We start from the raw sequence: 21326 nt of genomic DNA, 5'->3' as shown, positions 1-21326 counted from the left end.
CAGCATCTTTGGAGGGAATGGACAGGCTGATGTAAAGGAAGTCTAACCCCATATTCTCATATGACTTTGTGAGATTGGTACAAGTCTGGGTCAACTCTCTAAGCCTAGACACCAGTCGCCAGACAATGCAAGGAAGATTTTACAGCGTCAAATGGGCTGGGGTGACCTTGCCTTGTGAGAATTTGTGATCAATCTGCTTTTATTCTTTTTCTCCACTTTAAGTAGCATTTATAGTACAACTAAGTGGCTCGCTGGTCATTTGAAAGTGAATTACATTCACAACAGTTAAAGACTGCAGACTTCCTCTTCTGCAAAACATAAGTGAACCATGAATTTTAATAACCAAAATGGTAGTAATATGTCATCTCTATTATTTTTGTTTGTACATTCCCAGATAATTAAATGAATTTAAATTCCATAGCTGCAATGATGGGATTTGATCACCTGTTGCTGGATTGTTAATCCAGTCCTGTGTTCCTGAACTGGTAAATTAACCACCTACCCCTTATGCATTTTAAAGTAGATAATTTGCATTCTTACTGCTCAGAATCCCTTGCTTCTCTTGTTTACATTTCTAATTTGGTTGCTTTCTTGAGCTACTATTGGTGGATTAAGGTCAACACTGCAGGAAAACAGTGACAATAGTGGTAAAAAACTGTTTGGCCTGTGGCAATGCGTCGGAGCTCACATTCGCAGAAGTCCATCGCCAAGGTTTCTAAATGTTTTAAGTTTGACTTGCTATTGATCCCATAATGCACGTTACATTCTACACAAATTGTATTATTTTAAGCCAATTTTAGGAGGGAAAACATGGGGAAAAATTGAAGGTATTGCGATATCTCATTGTAAATTACTGAATACATAATGCACGTATTATGCAATCTTAAGCAAGCTCTGGACTAAAACTGGTAGAATTGTTGATCTATTATTTATGTTGCTCAGAATCGCTCGTTGGTGAACTGTCATCTATATACTAAAACCTGTTTGTTTGTTCCTGAACTACAGCCAAAGCGGTACACGATAACATGACAATTTTTGGCACACCTTACTCACCGTCGTCCCTTTGGTGCTAATGGAAGAAGTTTCATTGAAATCGGTTATATTTTTTAAGTTATTCACCGATCTCCTGGGGGGGGAGGGGGTGGAGGGAGGAGGAGAGAGGATAAGGAGGGTTGAGGGGGATGGAGTGGGGAAGAGGGATGAGCAGGGGAGGGAGAGGGAGAGGAGGGATGGGGAGTGGAGGAGCATGGGGAGGAGGGGGTGAGGGGGAGATGAGGGGGATGGGGGAAGGGAGGAGGGGGGAGGAGGGGGAAGGGGGGAGGAGGGGGAAGGGGAGAGGAGGGGGGAAGGGGGGAAGGGAGAAAGGGAGGAGGGGGGAGGTGGAGGAGGGAGGAAGGGAGGAGGGAGGAAGGGAGGAGGGGGGAAGGGAGGAGGAGGAGGAGGAGGGGGGTGAGGAGGAGGGGGGGTGAGGAGGAGGGGGGGTGAGGAGGAGGGGGAGGTGAGGGGGGGGGGGTGAGGGGGAGGTGAGGGGGAGGGGGGGGTGAGGGGGAGGGGGGGGGGTGAGGGGGAGGGGGAGGGGGAGGGGGGGGGGGGTGAGGGGGAGGAGAGGGTGCTGCACCAATGCAGGAGAGGTTTGGGCCCAACGGGTCACTTGGTCTAATACTAGTAAACCCTAGAACACTTCACTGCAACACTCTTAAATGTATTCCCCATTTTTAATATATTTATCGTAACCACATCGTAATTCTCTCTCATTGCGTCCACAAACGATTTGCCCATGAGGGTGGGTAGTTACACATTCTGCGCCCAACGTGTGCCTCATTCTACACGTGGAAACGTGAACAGCTTTGGTCAGGCAAGTAAGTCCACGCGTCCGTTTGAGCAAAACACAAGGCGCTGTTCCCCAGGAGCTCCCGCCTCCTCCTGCGCGCCATTGGCCGTCGGGGCCTCACCCCCACCTTCTCTGACTTGCGGCTGGAGGTTACCAATGTTAATCACAAGTTAATATACGTCGCTGCCCTATTGCCGGGCCTTGGTTTTGCGGCCGCAGCTCCAGAACTGAGTTTGCAGCATTGAAGGGTGGACGAGCTGAAAAAACCAGACTAGTATTCCTGCGGCATTCATAGTTTGTTTTTATTTTTTAATTTTTCCGGTTGATGTCAGTATTTGCAAATACATTTTTCCCGCTTTCCTTTTTTTCTTCTCAATCTATTGAATCGAAACAGCGGGGGTTTTTTTTTTTTCATCCCAAGACCTCGCGGAAAGGAAAAGAGGGAAAAAGTTATGACATGGAAGCTATTTGGATCTATCAGTTCCGCCTGATAGTGATCGGAGACTCGACGGTGGGCAAGTCCTGCCTCCTCCGCAGGTTCACCGACGGGAAATTCAACGACGCGTCCGACCCCACGGTCGGCGTGGACTTTTTCGCCAGGCTGGTGGAGATCGAGCCGGGAAAGAGGATCAAATTGCAGCTGTGGGACACGGCGGGACAGGAACGGTTCAGGTGCGCGGCGGCGGCGACGGCGGCGGCGGCGGCAATGTTGTGCGTCTGAGGGTGGAAATAAAAGTAAATACAAGCCGGGGGAGGGGGGGGGTGGTGGCGATGGCGATGCTGCTGGACTTTGCTCCAGGGAGACGTGTCCTTCCTCTACACCACTTCAAACAGGCAGGCGAAAGCATATAACTTTGCAAAGCGGCCCCAAAGCCCATTTTTAAAATATATATATTTCTCCTCACTCGGCTGTTTGATGCAGCTGCATTAAAAAAACCGTTTATTTAAATTTCCAGCCGGGTTTAATTTGTCACTGCGGTTGCCACCTGCCATTGATGTGTGCAGCACAAGGAAGAAAACTATTTGTAATTATCCCAGTGATTTAATTCTGCTTTTCGCATATTTCTGGCAGTTTATTTTTGTTGTTGTATGGGACTGACCATTGGTGGTGATGGAGCTTGGCCTTGGGGATGAAGGGTAGTAGCTGTGTATTTGGAAGCAAACTGGAACTTGCACTGGTATAAAATATTTTAAACTGGAATCTAGAGTTTTTGAGACGGATTCACTTTATAACAACACGTTCATAAGTTCTCGGAGCAGAATTAGGCCATTTAGCCCATCGAGTCTAACCCATTCATTCATGGCTGATCTATCTTTTTCTCTCAACACTGTTCTCTCTCCTGCCTTCGCCCCATTGTAAAACTTCAACAACCGTTTACCAGCAATAGCAATGTTTAAAGTACAGTTTAACGACATTGAAAAGTCATTTGGACAGATACTTGGATAGGCATGGGTTAGAGGGATATGGGACTATCGTAGATGGAACATTTTGGTCGGCTTAGCCTAGGCAAATTGGGCCGAAGTGCCTTCCTTCATGTATGACACTAAGCCATATTTCAGCTTCTCAAACTTGTACTGTTTAATTAGTTCATGGCTGACTTGTATCCTTTTACGGTGGGTTGGCCTGTAAAAAGTTACTGGTACTGAAATCAAAATTTATTTGTGGCATTACAAGCTTGTATTTAACTCTTGTTTTTTTTGAACATTTTGACTGTGGAGTAGCGGATATGATTAATGACATTTCAATGTAAAACATGGATGATTCTCAGCATGGTGAACTAAATGCTTTTAAAATGTTGCAAAATTAAATATCTCTTGTGGGATTGTTTTGTTTTTAGTGCCTAGATTTACTTTAAATTATTTATGAATTCGGTTTTAATATTTTGAATGTAGGGTCTTTCACATCATATCTTGTTATTTTTATTTGAAAATGTATGTATATTCCTATTCCATGTTATATCACCTGAATTTGTTTATTCATGTGTCCACATTAAAATTTAATCTAGCATCCACTTTGCTCGCTTGCCTGGGTCTTCCTTGATATCTTTGCTGTTCCCCTAAAAGCCAGATCAACATTAGTGTTGCAACCACATATCAAGATTTTGTTCCAGTGTCTTTAGTCCAAATCATTTGTCCATCGTAAAAATAGATTTGCCTTTGCCTCTTCCAATAAATACCTCTTGATTGCTCACTCCTACTTGGCCTTGCTGCAATAGAAGTAATGAAATCATTCTTCAAGGGTTGTTAAATAGGAGGTTTGAGGACTTGACCCAATGGTAGTCAAAGATAGATGTTTTGTGGTTGAGGTTAACCTTCACCATCTGCCTTGAAGCCATGAAGATAATGTTGCCAAAGAAGCCTTGATTTCATATGGCAGTACATTCTGTAGATAATATATTCTGTGCACTGGTCTGTCATTGAAATGCATTGGTTTCACCTGCACTCTGCTGGGTTGGTTATGCATGATCACTAAAGAACACGCTGGGATGAGGAAACCTTTATTAAATTGCTGTCAAAACAATAAATAAAACCACCTAGGGACAAAACTTGTATGGCACAACCAAGCATGTTGACTTTTCATGAACACCATGTGAATTGTTTCTTGATGTGAAGATCTATCTATCAGCTCTTGGGGAGGGAGACATTTTAAAATGTTGCACCCTTTTTCAGTTGCTGTTTTCAATCCTTGTTGAACATCACTTGAGAAAAAGTACAGATCTTCAATGTTTATCCTATAAGAAATTTAGTGGCCACACAACGAGCCAAATTCTAAAGAATCTTATTAAAAAAAATGAGGCAAAAAATCTGCAATATCCCCAACAACTTACCTCTCACTATGCATTTGTTCATGTAAATAATAGTAGAAGTAACCAATGCACAATTCCTCTGGTCCTGTTTTCACAGGGAGGAGATCATTCATGTGCACTAAATTGAATAATTGCCAGAACCACGAAGGTTCATGCAAATTAGGAGCCAGTGTAGGCCACTTAAGATGGAAAATATTGCTTCATCTCTGTCTGAAATTATGGTGCTGCATGTCAGATTATTGGGCATCTGAGGAAGATATGAATGGTATATTCTAAAAATTTGGAATTGTTTACTTTGCGATGGCTCTTGGTGCCAGTCACGAATGCATGCAAGGCTCAGGTTTTTTTAACATCAAGAGAGTGATAGGGAGCAGAATTATCTTCCATCGTGAAATGTGACTCGTGGCCTGATACGCCACTTATGTTGTTCTTACCATTAGAGCAGGGACCAGCGCTGGTTCAATAAGGAGCATTTTAGTTCATTATGGAGGATAAAAGTATATCAGGAGCAATACAAAATAGCAATTAAAATGAAATGCAAAATCGGTAAAGCAACCATATGAGATTACATGCTTTCAAAACACTGGAGGCATCATGGTGTAGAGAGCTAGGAAATTCCTTTGAATCAGATCAAAATTGTCACCACATCTTGCTACACCCATTCATAATTGGTGAAGACAGTTAAATAACATGGAGGAACCTCATTTGAAATATCCCTATCCCCAGAGATGAGGCTAGGGTTTTCAAAATCCTCTTCAGCTGAATTGATACAATCTTCTCACCATCATCTGCATGATTGAATGAAGGAGTAGACTCGATGGGCTGAATGGCCTAATTCTGCTCTGATGTCTTATGGTCTTATCCCCATCGTACATAAGTTAGTATTCAATTTCCTTATTAATAAGTCTAACCAAGTAACATTTTCATAACAACTTTGTAACTCCTGTCTGCAATGAAAAGTCTATGTAAATTCCCCAGCTCTGCAACATTTCTTGAACAAACGAAGGCTTTCATGGCATGTAGTGCAAGAGAGGAAGGATACCAGAGAATTCCTTAAAATCCCAATCAAATTCAGCTATCGTTTCTTCACACTGCTCCTCTTGGCTCATTTCCCTAACCACCTTGCATCTTTCACATTGTCCCTTTCTACTCTGTTTTGCAACCGTTTGTTTCTATAGTGCTCCTAAACATGTTATTGTTGCTTGTTGGTTAACATTCTTAACATGTTAACCTTTAATTGCTGGATTTCCTTCTCATGTGAGTGAGGTTCAGTCTGTAAACACTTATTCTTTGTATCCTTTATCTGTACACAGTGGACGGCTTGGTTGTAATCATACATAGTCTTTCCGCTGACTGGATAGCACACTACAAAAAGCTTTTCACTCTACCTTGGTACACATGACAATAATAAACTAAACTCATTCTCGTATTCCTGCAATTTGTGTTTGGAGTAATTAATGTAGCATGATTGCCTTGGCCATTGCAAAACAAAAATCCGTTGCCACATTGTCCTATCCTTCAGGGAAGCATCTTTCAGACACAGACATTTCCTTTTAAAAATTTCAAATGTTTGTAGCCATAGCCGTGAATACAATCTGTGATTACAATAAACAATTTATATCTTGCACCAGTTGTGCTATTTAGATTTGTTTGCAAATTCTTCTCCAGTTCTTTGGGCGGCTTTGGGTGGTGCTGGGGTAGAGTTGCAGCCTTATAGGGCCAGACACCCCAATTCGATCCTGACTACGGTGCTGACTGTATGAAGTTTATACATTCTCCCTGTGACCGTGTGGGTTTTCTCCGGGTGCTTTGGTTTCCTCCCACATTCCAAACATGTGCAGGTTTTTAGGTTAAATGGCTTCTGTAAATTGTCCCTATTGTGTAAGATAGAACCAATGTATGAGTGATCGCTAGGCAGTGTGGAGTTGGTGGACCAAAGGACTTGTTTCCACACAATATTGCTAAAGTAAAGTAATTCTTGTTGGGAATGGTCACTGTATTGTGAAATACTGCACCAAGTGCCTCAATAAATTACTCAACAGTAAAACAGTATTACAGAGGTGCAATCTTGTTGTTTTTATAACAACACATATCTTATTAAGGTGGAGTGGGCCTATTCACAATTCAACATTCAAACAACTGCTAAATCCTGGCTCCTTTATGCCTCATCAAATTTTGGGTAATTCTATACTTTTTTATCCAGATTGTGTTGAGTGAGATACTCTTACACTTGAACTCTGGGTTAGAGTTAAAGCATTCTATCATTCTTAAGGCATTCATAGTTCTCAATCCTGTTCAAACTGAAGCAACAATACCTTGTTTACTAATGCTTCCCCCAACTTTGTCCACAATGGTTCATGCATTTGGACATACCATATTGATGAAGTTGAATTTAGAACATGGTGAATGCATTTTTTTTCTCTAACCCAGATAAAATTTGACTACATGTATGAAGTGAGCATGCAAACGTTCAACATAATTTCCCGTTTTAGATCATAGGACACCTGCTGTCTTTGCAATGGAGTTCCACGTCTTTTGTCCTAGATCATTCATATGACACATCCCTTTACTCTTTACACCGATTTATAAAGCTAGCGACTATGATATTTCTTATAATAGGCTTAATTTATTTTTGACCGAACATTTACTCTCAATGTCCATATAAGTAAATATATATCTTAACTTCACGTATAGCAATGGTTTTCACAAGGAATTGTGAGGCTCTGTCACTTTCTTACAAAGTAGGAACACAGTACACCAATCTTATGGTCATCTTCAGATAGATGTAACATCTTTGTTTATCACCACCCTGTTGGTTTAGCCATTAAGTGTCGGAAGGAACTGGAGATGCTAGTTTATACTGAAGATAGACACAAAATGCTGCAGTAACTCAGCAGGTCAAGCAGCATCTTTGGAGAAAAGGAATAGGTGACATTTTGGGTCTGAACCCTTCTTCAGACTCAAAAGCCGTTAAGAAGACAAGCAATGAGAAGCCCAATGTAGTAACTTCCTACTAAGGCTTTATGCGATCTACACCTTTGCTGTGGATATCCATTATTGTAAGGACTCACACATTTTGTGTTTTGTAAAACCAGTAGGAGGATGGCGTTTTAGACTGAAATTAGCAATACTTTCATGTGTGTAAATTTAAAAAACAATTTTCAAAATGTGAAACTTAACCTTAATTTCAAATTAGACTGACTTCTTATGTGAAGAAGTTTAATTTTAAATACAATATAGTTTTTATTTTGTGAATTAGGAAGTGATGTTTTCAGTTCCTGTATCGTGATCAAAACAATATTGCCAGGGGAATGTGGTATATTTATTTATAATTGCTTTAGTTTTGCCTCATTTCAAGTAAGTACTTCAGATATTAATCTTGAGTGTTCTGATTCTTGTGCACTTAACTTTTAAAAGATACAAAAAATCATCAACACTGTAACTTTCCAACTAAAGACTGTATTTTTCTGCTACATTCCTAAGATGCTCAAGCTCTGACTTAATTCTTTCTTATAAGTAAAAAATGAATAATAGATGATCAGAAAGAATCATCTGTTGGGGGATTCCTAACACACTTGAGATCTTTGAGAATGCTTGAACTGAATTACGGTTGAGCCTTCAAAAATTTCTTTCCAGATAGCAAGCAATACACATGTTGAGTGTTGGAAGGAACTGCAGATGCTGGTTTACAGCAAAGATAGACACAAAAGGCTGGAGTAACTCAGCAGGTCAAGCAGCATCTTTGGAGAAAAGGAATAGGTGACGTGTCGGGTCTAGACCCTTCTTCAGACCCTTCTGTTAGAGTGCTCTTTAGAACAGACATTTATGAAATGTGAAGAAATATATAATAGTACAATGCCTATTGTGTTTCTACAGATAGCTGTTTCTATAGCACTGCAGCATGGTTTATAGGTGCTGAAAAACCAATGACGCGTAATTTACTTTTGTCTTTGGAGATTATTATTTGAATGAATTTTGTTTGTTGGATCAAAATGTTTTACTTTTGTATCAAACGCTGGGGGGCAGAGCAGGAGGATGCTGGGCGGGAACATCTTTAGTTTAGTTTAGAGATACAGCTTGGAAACAGGCCTTTTACACCCCTCCCAACCCGAATTTGGCGGAAAGTTTTCGATTTTGCCTCACATTTTTCCGCAAAACAGTCGGTAATTGCGATTTGACAATTTGGCCGCTAGAGGTCGCTAGGGGTTCCGTGAGAAATCCCCCGCTCCCGGGAAGTCTCCCCGAAAATGTGACACTTCGGCCTGGCAAGGCAGCCAATCTCGACCTCATCGGGACTTCCATGGCCAATTTGTCAATTCGGCCGCTAGAGGTCACTAGGGGTTCCGTGAGAAATCCCCCCGCCCTGGAAGTCTCCCTGAAAATGTGGCACCCAGGCTGGGCAAGGCAGCCAATCTCGACCTCATCATGACTTCCATGGCCGATTAGTAGGTTAAATTTGCAACCAGCGGCCGGGGTTCTGGAACTCCAGCCCAGCTGGAGCCAGCACATAGCCGACTTCCGGCTGGATAAACCAGCAAAGCTCTAGAACCAAGAGTGCCAGAAAATCAGTGGTGGAACTGTAATGAGTAAATATTAAATGTAAGTGCAAGATTATATAACTATATTAATTAATGAAGATGGGATTAAAATATAAAACTCAGCAGAAAAGCAATTTACCACCTTTTTGGGCTGATAATTAATGTGCAAATTTACTTCAAGTACTCCCGTATGCTTAGTCGAGTCGCATATATCAACTCTTCATAACTTAGTCATACATTTTATGACCATTGTTCTTTTATTCAATACCAAGAGAATTGGGATGGTAAGGAAAAAGCAACATAGAAAAAACAAAACAAAACTATTTTTTCTTTGTGTTGCAAAAAGTATCTCTGTTCAATAACCTTTTTATAAATAGCAGAATATACTCATGATAGACCTGACATTGTACATGTAGTCCAAGAACTACAGACTGTTGGAAATAATAGTCGTTTTTCACACATGAATGTAGTGCAACGCGTATTCTGAATTTGGACATCAAAATTATGAATTTATAAAATCAAATGTTGGGAGGTCTGTCTTTAGCCGACTGAGTCCGCACAGATCAGCGATCAGCCATTCACACCAGTTCTCTCCTACAAACGGGACAATTTACAGAAGCCAATTAACCTACAAACTTGGACATCTTTGGAGTGTGGGAGAAACCGGAGCATCCAGAGAAAATCCACGCGGCCACAGGGAGAATGGACAAAATCCATACAGACAGCACCCGTAGTCAGGATCAAACCTAGGTCTCTGGCTCTGTGAGGCAACAACTCTACCCCTGCAACAACTCAACCCCTGCCCCATTTACTATGTCTGTAAATTACTGTTGTGGAGGACACAAAAGTTAAACGTTCTCCCAAGTGTGGGTGTATTTTCTTACATCTGTCTTTTGATAGCATTGGGAATAATAGGATTAGGTTTTATTTTGGCCCAGCTATACACAGCTAACATCACCACCAACTTGGTATATCAGGGGATTGGAATACAATCTAAAGAAAGAATTGGCATTAATATTGTTATGTTTTTTGTCATTCCCGAGCACTGCTTTGTTGAATTCGCCTCCCTTTTTGTTTTGTGGTTGATCCACTCGGCAGCACAGTGGCGCAGCAGTAGAGATGCTGCCTTACAGCGCCAGAGTCTTGGGTTCGATCCTGACTACGGGTGCTGTCTGTGAGGAGTTTACGTTCTCCCTATGACTGCGTGGACTTTCTCCGGTTGCTCCAGTTTCCTCCCACATGCCAAAGATGTTCAGGTTTGTTGGTTATTTGGCTTCTGTAAATTGCCCCTAGTATTGATGATTAATGGTCAGTGTAAACTTGGTGGGCTGAAGGGTGTGTTTCCATGCAGTATCTCTGAACTAAACTAAAACTTTACTTTCATATTTTCCAAAAAGCAAAATAAAGTATTGGCATTAACATTGTTAGTTGTACATCATCCCTGAGCACTGCTTAGTTCTGAAATCATTGGTTAAATTCTACTCTTTATTTTAATTCCTCTCAGGTCCATAACTCGTTCGTATTACCGCAATTCAGTCGGTGGGCTACTTGTATTCGACATTACAAATCGGAGGTCATTTGAACATGTCCGTGACTGGTTGGAGGAAGCAAAGATGCACGTTCAGCCATTCCAAATCATATTTCTGCTGGTTGGACACAAATGTGACTTGGTGACCCAAAGGAAAGTTTCAAAGGAAGAGGCAGAGAAACTTGCGGCAGTGTCGGGTATGAAATACATTGAGACCTCTGCAAAGGATTCGACCAACGTGGAGGAGTCTTTCACGGTTCTAACCCAGGAGATATATGAGCTGCTCAAAAAAGGCAACATCTCCATCCAAGAAGGATGGGAAGGTGTTAAGTGTGGTGTGGTTCCAAATGTTGTTCACTCTTCTGAAGAAGCTGTACAGCCTGGAAGAAGGTGCCTTTGTTAATTATTGGGGTTCGATAACCCAACATTCCAAAGAATTGCTTAATGTACTTTAGCCATTTGTGCAAGCTTGCATCAACAAATTTGCTGGGGTTCATCCTAGACCTAGTATAGAATTAATTAAATATAGTTCATTGGAAAGTAAGTACCTCAATTTGGCTACGGAGCTTCTCTTACATGAAATGTACATATTTTATTTTCAATAGTTGCTGACTTTAATAGCAATAGTGTATTTTTTTGCACTGTAAAATCAAGTTTTATTTTTGGAGTGTTGCCTTACTGTAAGGCCAACCAATCGATGGGACAGGATAAGTAAAGGTTTAATAAACATGTGTATTTGATATGAGCTGTTTACCCTAAGCAATGATTTAAGTATGGTTTTGTCCATTTCAGAAAAGTTTGAGTAGTTTCTGGGAATGTGAGGAGCAGAAATACTTCAGTTTAAGTTAAAGATTTTACTTTGTAGAAGCAGATTGTGGTTTTTTTTTGTGCAATTCCTTAAATCCCAGCCTTTACATAAAGATTATGAATGTTTGCCAAGATTTGGATTAGGGCCTTTGATGTCATTTGTGGCTAATAAGATGGCAATGGATGACAAATTCTAGAGTTAAAAGGAGTAGCAAATGAAAACATACTACAAATAAATACATATATTTGCATATACTTATATATTTTTAAATAAGATAAATTGTGCTGTTAACTGGGGTTTCAAAACTGCCGTGAATTGCCGACCGCATTTCTGGCTCAGACAAGCCAACAAGTTGGTTATATGCACAAAGATGTTGGCCTCTGTTTGGAGTCCTGCACTAGGTTCTTTTGTGAACCAATATTGTTTAATAACATGGGAAATTAATGAGTATTGGTATGGCATATGGGTGTTCAGCTTATTGCTTTTAAGGCTACAGTTTACAATTGCAAACTGCTGTTTTTTTGTAGATTTTTGGAAAAAAGGTGAGACTGTTATGGCTGCTAAACAATATTTCCAAAATTTGCAATTTGTAATGGAGATGTGAATGGAGAATGCACGATGATGGCACCAAGTAAAAACTTGACCCAATTGTGATGGTTACAGAGGACTTGAATATTACTGCAATGGGCAAGTTTTTATATCCAGTAACCTTTCAATCCTCCAAGAGTATTGAGATACCCTGCTGTTTTCTGTAGGCCAGGCATCCTTTATTGCACTTGCTCACTTCCTTGCACTTAATTGTTGATAATTACTGCAAACCAAAAAAATATAGGCAAAATTTAAACAGTCCTGCGACGTTTGATATGTATGCACTAACTAACCTTTGGCACGCAAGCCTCTTTTTTCTGAAGTCAAATGTGAAATGCTTATAAGTAAATGAGTGATTGAATTTGCAAGTCTTTTAAATCGAGTTGTTTTGCCTATCAGATCAGATTTAACTAAATCCAGCTGCGAATTATAAACTGCAAATTTACACAAGAAAGACAAAAGAGTCGAATTTCCTCATGCTAAAGACATAAAATATAGGGATATGTACTTGTACTCTGCTGCCAAAATTCAGTAAGCCAAATTTCACTACATTATTATATTCCATATTTAGTACATGCGACCAAGAATGAATTTCTACCTCCCAAGATATTGTTAATTTACCCACATCAAAACCGTGGTGTTCTTCATATTTAAAATGTCGGAGGAGTGGTGAAATTCTGAAGTTCTAGTTCTCCAATTGATCTCATATAATGTATTGTTAGGTAAGGTGGGTTTTATTCACTCCATTTTATGTATCATAGAAGTCAAATATTTTTAAAGTTTTTAAATCCATCTCTTTTAATATAACATTAAACTCCTCACTCACGGATGTGCTTCCATTGAGTGGGAGGAGACGTTGATCAGTGATGATCATCCAAGCTAATGAATATATTCAATAGAACCAATTTATATTTGGTTTCTAAGAATAGTAAATGCTGGAAATATTCAACAAGTCATTCAGCATCATTGACCTGAGGTGTTCACAACTGCTGCCTGTCTTCCTGGATTAATTTTATTAATTTCAGATTTCTCATTTCTTTGACATTTGGTTGATATATCTGTTGCACATATATCTATTGCTAGATTGATTATTAAACAAAAAGTAGCAAATAAACCTGGCCCAAATGTTGAACAAGGCTCTGATCATTGGTTTGAACTGGAGTATTAATATTAAATACGAGTGCTGAAGTAACTCAGCGTGTTAGGCATCATCTCTGGAGAACATGGGAAGGTGATGTTTTGGGTTCGAAATCTTCTTAAGTCTGAAGAAAACTGACTCGAAATCATACCTATTTGTGTTCTACAGAGATGCCACCTGACCCGCTGAGTTACTCCAGCACTTTGTGTCTTTTTTTTAAAACCATCATCGATAGCTCCTTGTATCTCTATTAAAAGACAAATCTAATTAGCCAATGAAAGTATTGATTGCTCGACATGACCAAACATTTACATGACATTCCCTTGTAGAAATGTTTAAATTACTTTCATTATTCTTTTAAGTGTCCTACTTCAATTTTTGATCTTGGCCAATGGAACTGTTTTTGGTAGAAAATGAGAATCAGAAGGTAAAACATGTGGCCCCAGCGTGTCAGATGTAAACCGTTCAAAAACATTCACCCAAGGCTTGGGAGCTAGTTATTTAGTCATCTTGAGGTAAGGTGGAAATTATTCATGTTCATTTATACTATTTAAAAATGTAGCAATCCACACTTGTATTCTATTACAACAATGATTTCATTCATAAATGAAATCAACAATTGTACTTGTGAATAAACTTCAAAGTAAGGTATAAATTATTGAATGTCAATATTTTTATTTTATTCTCCAAAATAAACCTTTGTTTTGGTTATGTGTAAACGTTGACTCTTTATTCTCAAATTTTAGAAGTGAGTTCTGATCTAAAAAAACTATATTTTCCAATAGCCAATTTCAATTTTCTTGTGGAAATTTTTATTTAAGACAATAGTAAATGTTATTACAACCAAAATTGCGATGGGAACATTGAATATTCTGCGTGTTGTTGATGGTTCATATCAAAATTGTTGTAAGTATATGATAACATTATCTCTAATTTTTGAAATGTGGTAAATCTTAACGGTTTATTTAAAAATAAATTGCAATGACAATAGCCTTTTGAAATGTTATGCTTGTATTCCCCATTTTGAGGGAAATTGATTCTTTACATGTAAAATTTTGAATCTATTATATAGCAAAGTTGGGTGTACTCTCAAAAGAAATTAGGCATTCAGATGTGAATTCCCATGAGGTGTCAACAAATGCTACTAAATGCTATTCAAATAACCCGTTTGGTGGTGTTTGAAGATGCTTGAAAGTTAATCATAATGAAATGAAAACATTTGCTTATCAATCTTAAAAACCTTAACCTTGAGGATTTAAATTGCCACAATTTTCATTGTTTTGTAATTTTCTTCCAGAACTGCACTTGTCAATACAGGAGGTATGACATTTTTATTTTTCTGGTAACTACCGAAACCAGTAGAAACAAAGAACTGCAGAAGGTAGACACAAAAAGGTGGAGTAACTCAGCGGGTCAGGCAGCATCTCGGGAGAGAAGGAATGGGTGACGTTTCGGGTCGAGACCCTTCTTCAGACTGAAGAAGGGTCTCGACCCGAAACGTCACCCATTCCTTCCCTTCGAGATGCTGCCTGACCCACTGAGTCACTCCAGCTTTTTGTGTCTACCTTTGATTTTAGCCAGCATCTGCAGTTTTTTTTCCTACAAAGAACTGCAGATGCTGATTTATACCAAAGATACACAAATTGCTGGAGTAGCCCAATGAGTTAGGCAGCATCTCTTGGGGGGGGGGGAAAGGATGGGTGATGTTTCGGATCGGGTCTGAAAAAAGGTCCCAACCTGAAACATCATCCATCCTTTTTCTCCAGAGATGCTGCCTAACCTGCTGAGTTACTCCAGTACCTGTGTCTAACTCCTGGAATTAATCAGCTATGGAAAGAGAGGTAATGGACAACAGCAATTAGAAAAGGAAGTTTACCATTGCGCAAGAAATAATATAATTATTAGGATGCCCCACATTATTCCAGATGTCTGTTCAATAAATGTAATGTTCAGGCTGAGTTATACAAGTCAAGAGTTTGGAAACAAGTGTGAATATCATGCTCATTTAAGTAATTAATGACAACATTCCTTCTGCTAAGGGAAGCACACATTTTATTTTTTGTTTGCCCTTTCTGTATCGGAAAGCAAACACAATCTGGTCTTCTACTTGCAACATTGAAGATTGATTTAATGGTGAAAGGTAATGAAAATTCTTGAGGTTTTACAGATAATTTGCAGGGAATTTCTTGAGTCCTGTATTCTTGTATGTAATATATATTCATGTACACTTCAGCTTGTTAATATGCTTTTGTATTGGGAAAACAGGATCTTATCTAAGTTGATGCTGTCCATTCTATTCTGTAGACCTATTCTTGGTCAGTAGTAATGTGGCATTGTGCAAGATCTTGACATGGCATTCAACCTATTCAAATAATACTTAATTTACTAGATTGCATAATATTGTGTGGCACATCTGAATGCTAAAGTTGAATTTATTCATGTTGCCTTTAGGAAACAGAAAATTTAGTCGTATAGATAAAATATCAAACCTGTGAAAACTACAAATATGTACATGTCAACAAACTGCAACTGTCATTTATTTCAAACTGGTTTTAATAATCTATTGCAAATTCTAAACAAGATGAATCAACATTGTTGCAGGATAATATGTTGGATGTACCTTTCGAACACAGTCCATTAACAGATAGGGGACCACTTAATTTACTTTTTGGCCATGTGTTTTTGGCACAGATAATGGGCCTGTTTCTGTGCTGTACTATTCTAAGTTTGTTCATTTGTGTGCAGTTCCCTGTCATATTTTTGAGTACCCAAAAATTGTACATAGATATTAAAAGCATGGATGCTTGTCATATCATAGCACTTAGTATTTTGGCTACAATCTGAGTTGTTTTATTAATTTTCTATGGAACTAATATACACAGAAACTATAACTATCCAACAGTGTAACTCAGTACTGATAACATACCAGTGAAACACACATTGACCCTTTTATAAGGTACCACTGCGTTTTTCTCAAAGACAAAGACAAACAGGCGGCACAGTAGCGCAGCGGTAGAGTTGCTGCCTTACAGCGCCAGAGACCCAGGTTCAATCCTGACAATGGGTACTGTCTGTACAGAGTTTGTACGTTCTCCCTGTGATCGCGTGGGTTTTCTCTGGTTTCATCCCACGCTGCAAAGAAGTAGAGGTTTGTAGGTTAATTAGCCAGTAAAAATAATTGTAAAATTGTCCCTAGTGGGATAGTTAGTGTACGGCGATTGTTGGTCAGGTTGGATTTGGTGGGCTGAAGGGCCTGTTTCCACACACTCTCTAAAATCTAAAGACATAAAGTTTTTTTTAATATTTGTTTTCTTCTTAAAGAGGTAAATTAATAGAACATTTCCAAATAGCACAAAGTTTCAATGCTACCGAATTTTAAATATCTGCACTTGCCTTTGAAGATCAGAAATGTCATTGACCTTAAAGAAATCTTTTGCTCATTTTAGATGTGCTCAGCAGGAGCATTTCAAAGATTTTCCGCATTTATTTTGTGTCCTAGGAGCAAATTCAAAATTATAATATCACTTGGTTAGTTATTTATTTGTCTGCTTATCTTGGTAAGTCTCAGAACAACTGCTGATAAATTCCAGGATTTCCTGCTTTTGAAATGGTTGAAGACAAGGTTAAGTTTGCTGGAATTCCTTTCTGCAATTGAATAGAACCCCAAATAGGATTCAGAATGTTGTCTTAAATGTTGATAGTTCCGAAACAATTGAACTGCTCCAATAGTTGTTATGCACAGTCTTTCTTGTAAGTTGACACAAAATTATATAAATTCTGGGCGGCAAAGTGGTGCAGCTTGTAGAGCTGCTGCCTCGCAATGCCTGAGACCCAGTTCGATCCTGACTACAGGTGCTGTCTGTGCAGAGTTTGTACATTCTCCCTATGAGAAGGTTTCCTCCAGGTGCTCCGGTTTCCTCCCACATCCCAAAGATGTGTGGGTTTGTAGACTAATTGGCCTTTGTAAATTGTCCCTTATGTGTAGGGAGAAAGTAGGATAACAGAACTAGTATGAATGGATGATTGACAGTTGGTGTAGACTCGGTGGGCTGGAAGGCCTGTTTCCATGCTGTATCTCTAAACTGAACTAAAGAGGGCCACTTTGGACCACTTGTGCGGGAACTGCTTTAAATTGTGGCGTTCATATGGCAAACAAAAAAATGGGCTATCAACTCCATTCATAAAAGGCTTGGTTATTTTATTAATAAATTTAAGTTCAAAAATACTCTTTGTTTATAATTAAATAGGATGAAATTGATAGTTATTACCAATTTCTCATTAAAATGCATATCCGACTGCACCCACTTATGTTCCAGGAATAAAAATGATTTTAAATATTTGTTTCCTCTAACAATGAAAGTACTGTTCTGTGTTATGGCATATACTATGTCACAGGAGCATGAGTCTACATCGGATATAATGGAGGCACGGTGGTTTAGCGATGAAGTTGCTCCCTTACAGCACCAGAAACCCGGGTTTGATCCTGTCTACGGGTGCTGCTTGCACGTTCTCCACGTGACCGCGGGGGTTTTCTCCAGGTGCTCCGGTTTCCTCCCACACTCCAAAGACGTACAGGTTTGACTTCGGTAAGAATTATATCTTGTCCATAGTGTGTAGGTTAGTGCTAGTGTATGGGGTGATCGCTGGTCTGCACGAACTCTGGGCCGAAGGGCCTGTTTCTGGTAGTTGTAAGGGTTCAGCGTTGTACCTCTAAACTAATGGTTGGGACGAAGAAACACCAATTGGCTTTCCTTCCTATTGTTGATTCTGTTAATCTTAACAGGAACTCCAATCATTTAGAACAAATGCCACAAATGTTGAAAAACAATGCACCAAAGGTTTGACTGTTTCTACAGGAAGAGATTTTCTTTCAAGAGGTATTTACTATTCATTTATGATGATTGTGGGTAACTGTCAAGTCAAGTCAAGTCAATTTATTTGTATAGCACATTTAAAAACAACCCACGTTGACCAAAGTGCTGCACATCTGACTAGGAAAAAAAGAAACATGTGAGGAGGTCACTTTGAAATAGATGTTGATAAGGGTCATTAGAAGTGTTGAATTGATACTGTGAAGGAAGGAACTCTAGATGCTGGTTTACACCAAAATAGAGACAAAATGGTGTAACTCAGTGGGTCAGGCAGCATCTCTGGAGAAAAGGAAAAGCTGTGCTTGATTTTGCACTGGGCCTACTACAGTTCTGAAAGGACAATTAATGTGAATAGGATTGAATATAATTCTGAATAGAAATTTTCAATATCCAGTTTACACAAATTTCCCATTTGTGTAAATAATCAATTAATAGCTATTGACAAACACAAAAAGTAGTTACATTGGCATGGCACTGGAGTAAATATTCCCATGGTTTACATATTGCCTATCCACTTCAATCTGTCAGTGTACTACTTCCATTATTAAGACTGAATACTTGATCCATTTTCATGCTCCATTATTGTCAAGAGTCAAGTCGTGTGTTTATTTGTCATTTTCACCGGATATGAACTGGAAAACTGCAAAACTTGTTGCAGCTTTGCAGGCACATTATTTGGAACAATAAATATACAATAAATTATCAGTTAATCTAAGTCATGATAGTGCACCAACCAAAGTATGTAGAGCAACCATAGTCTAATGGTTAGGTACTGAGGTGGGGTTATGAAGGCGGTCAAGAACCCAATGGTGATGAGAAGAAGTTGTCCTTGAAGCTGGAGACTTTTTAGAGATACAGCTATGTTCTTGAGTTTAGAAGATTGAGAGGAAATCTTGTTGACACAAAATTCTTACAAGATTACATAGGATGGGTGCAGGGAGGTTTTTTCCCCAGGGGTCATGTCTTTGAATAAGGGTTGTGCTGTTTGGGACTGAGAAGAGAATTTTTTTCAGAGATGACGAATGTTACGAATACTCTACTGTGAAGGATTGTGGGGGCTCAGTCATTAGGTTAATTGAGAGAGATGACACAAAATATACAGATAGGGTCACCAATCTTCACAAGAAAAATAAGTATAGATATGTTCAATTGATTGCCTTAAATTTGCATATTGTGTTTTCTGTAAATTGTATTTAGTTTAATTAAATATTGTTCAGATGTTCATCATCAACGACTTTTGGAAACAATACAAATGGCCTGCTGAGAGGATGGGGCACAGAGTGCTGGAGTAACTCAGCGGGTCAGGCAGCATCTCTGGAGAATATGGATAGGTTACGTTTCGGGTTGGGACCAAAACATTACTCTGGCAGAATGAGTTGTCAAAGGGCCATCATGCAGAGTGGGCAGGGCCTGCAGCCGACCCGTGTAGAACACTTTTTTTTACTATCAAAAAATACTTTATTCAAGAAATAAATATATACAAAAGATGTTCCTTCCAAAACTTCATCCGACATTCTCGGAGGCTATACATACATTCAATACATGTATTCAATACATCAATTACATAAAATTTCCCCCACCCTTGCCACTCATGTGGCCCACTGGCATGGAATCCCTTCCCTTATTTTGAGGGGCGTCTCCACCACACCCTGCCCCCCATGTCCAGCAGCGGAAGGACCCGAGACTGCGGTCCTCCCCCACAGAGCCTTGGCATTGGCTGCACCAAGCTTCAGTGCGTCCCTCAGCACGTACTCCTGCAGTCTGCAGTGGGCCAGTCGGCAACATTCTTCGACGGACATCTCACCCTGGTGGGAGGTCAACAAAGCTCGGGCAGACCAAAGAGCGTCTTTCACGGAGTTGATGACCTTCCAGCAGCACTCGACGTCAGTCTCTGAATGCGTCCCCTGGGAACAGTCCATAAATCGCAGAGTCCTCTGTGACGGAGCTGTTCGGAATAAATTGTGACGGGGACCCTTGCAAATCTCTCCAGACTCTCTTTGCAAATCCACACTCTGCGAAGAGGTGGGCAACTGTCTCCTCTCCATCGCAGCTGTCCTGAGGGCAGCGTGCGCTGGTGCTGAGGTTCCGGCAGTGCAGGAGGAATCTGACTGGGAGGGCTCCCTTCACCGCCAGCCAAGCCAGGTCTTGGTGCTTGTTGGCGAGTTCTGGCAATGAAGCATTTCACCAGACAAGCCTGCTCTGGGAACCACGCCACAGGATCCATGGAGTCATTTCCCTGCAGTGTTTGCAGGACGTTCCATGCTGACCACTGCCCGATGGACTTGTGGTCAAAGGTGTTGGGCCGGAAGAACGATTCCACGAACGACAGATGGTGCGGCAATATCCAGCTGACTAGCACATTGCTTGGGATCTGCACCAGGCCCATCCTTCACAACACCGGGAACAGGTAGAGCCTCAGCAGGTAGTGACACAGTGCTCAGGTGCCTTGGCCCTATGCTCCGCCTGATGCAGCCACACACGAAGGCGGCCATCAGAATGAGGGCGACGTTGGGCACGTTTTTACCCCCGTTGTCGGCCGACGAGCATTGTGGCCTGTCGCACCCGGTCCATCCTCGACCCCCAGATGAAGCGGAAGACGGCCCGGGTAATCCCTGTGGCATAGGAGGGAGGGACAGGCCACACTTGCGCCAAGTACAGCAGCCCCGAGAGCACCTCACACCTGATGACCAGTTTTTCCTCGTGATGGAGAGGGAGCGCTGCTTCCACAGCTCCAGCTTCTTCCCTACCTTGGCTATCCGCTCCAGCCAATTCTTCTCACACACCTCAGCCCCCCCGAATCAGATCCCCAGCACCTTCAAGAAGTCCGGCTTGATGGTGAAGGGCATGGAAGGTCGGTCAGGCCAGTTGCCAAAGAGCTTGGCCTCGCACTTCTTGCGGTTTACCCTGGCCCCCGTGGCCGACTCAAACTGGTCGCAGATGCTAATTAATCTGTGGACCGACCCTGGATCTGAGCAGAAAACGGCGACATCGTCCATGTACAGGGAGGTTTTGACTTGACTGCCCCCATTGCCTGGCAATGTCACTCCTCTTATGCTCACGTCCTTCCTGATGGACTCGGCAAAGGGTTCAATACAACGACGAACAAGACGGGAGAGAGGGCAACCCTGCCTGACTCCAGATCTGACGGGGAAGCTGTCTGATTCCCACCCATTGATTTGGACTGCACTACAGATATCGTAGAGCAGTTGGATCCAAT

At 40.6% G+C, this 21326-nt stretch overlaps 1 protein-coding gene across 2 annotated transcripts; it reads left to right on the top strand.

Annotated features, from left to right (window-relative positions):
- The first annotated feature begins 1676 nt into the window (after positions 1 to 1676).
- LOC144595241 (ras-related protein Rab-39B-like) lies at positions 1677 to 13880 on the top strand. 2 transcript variants are annotated; one of them, XR_013547474.1, is made up of 3 exons: positions 1677 to 2503; positions 10681 to 11244; positions 13601 to 13880. XR_013547474.1 is itself a non-coding variant. In XM_078402480.1 (2 exons), exons 1-2 carry the CDS (start codon positions 2157 to 2159, stop codon positions 11105 to 11107), a joined length of 774 nt encoding a protein of 257 aa, XP_078258606.1. In that variant the 5' UTR covers positions 1677 to 2156; the 3' UTR covers positions 11108 to 13880. The 2 variants fall into 2 exon arrangements, 1 of the variants encoding a protein (XP_078258606.1); XM_078402480.1 differs by having other exon boundaries at positions 10681 to 13880.
- The last annotated feature ends 7446 nt before the right edge of the window (positions 13881 to 21326 follow it).

Source organism: Rhinoraja longicauda, chromosome 7 (assembly GCF_053455715.1).
Source record: "Rhinoraja longicauda isolate Sanriku21f chromosome 7, sRhiLon1.1, whole genome shotgun sequence".
Classification (NCBI taxonomy): Eukaryota; Metazoa; Chordata; class Chondrichthyes; order Rajiformes; family Arhynchobatidae; genus Rhinoraja; species Rhinoraja longicauda.
This window is presented reverse-complemented; position numbering and strand designations above follow the sequence as displayed.

Bases quoted from the DNA above. Each gene is read 5' to 3' on its own strand.
- LOC144595241 (XM_078402480.1), top strand. From the start codon at position 2,157: ATGTCAGTATTTGCAAATACATTTTTCCCGCTTTCCTTTTTTTCTTCT. The intron at 2,504-10,680 runs GTGCGCGGCGGC...AATTCCTCTCAG, and splicing joins GCGGGACAGGAACGGTTCAG to GTCCATAACTCGTTCGTATT.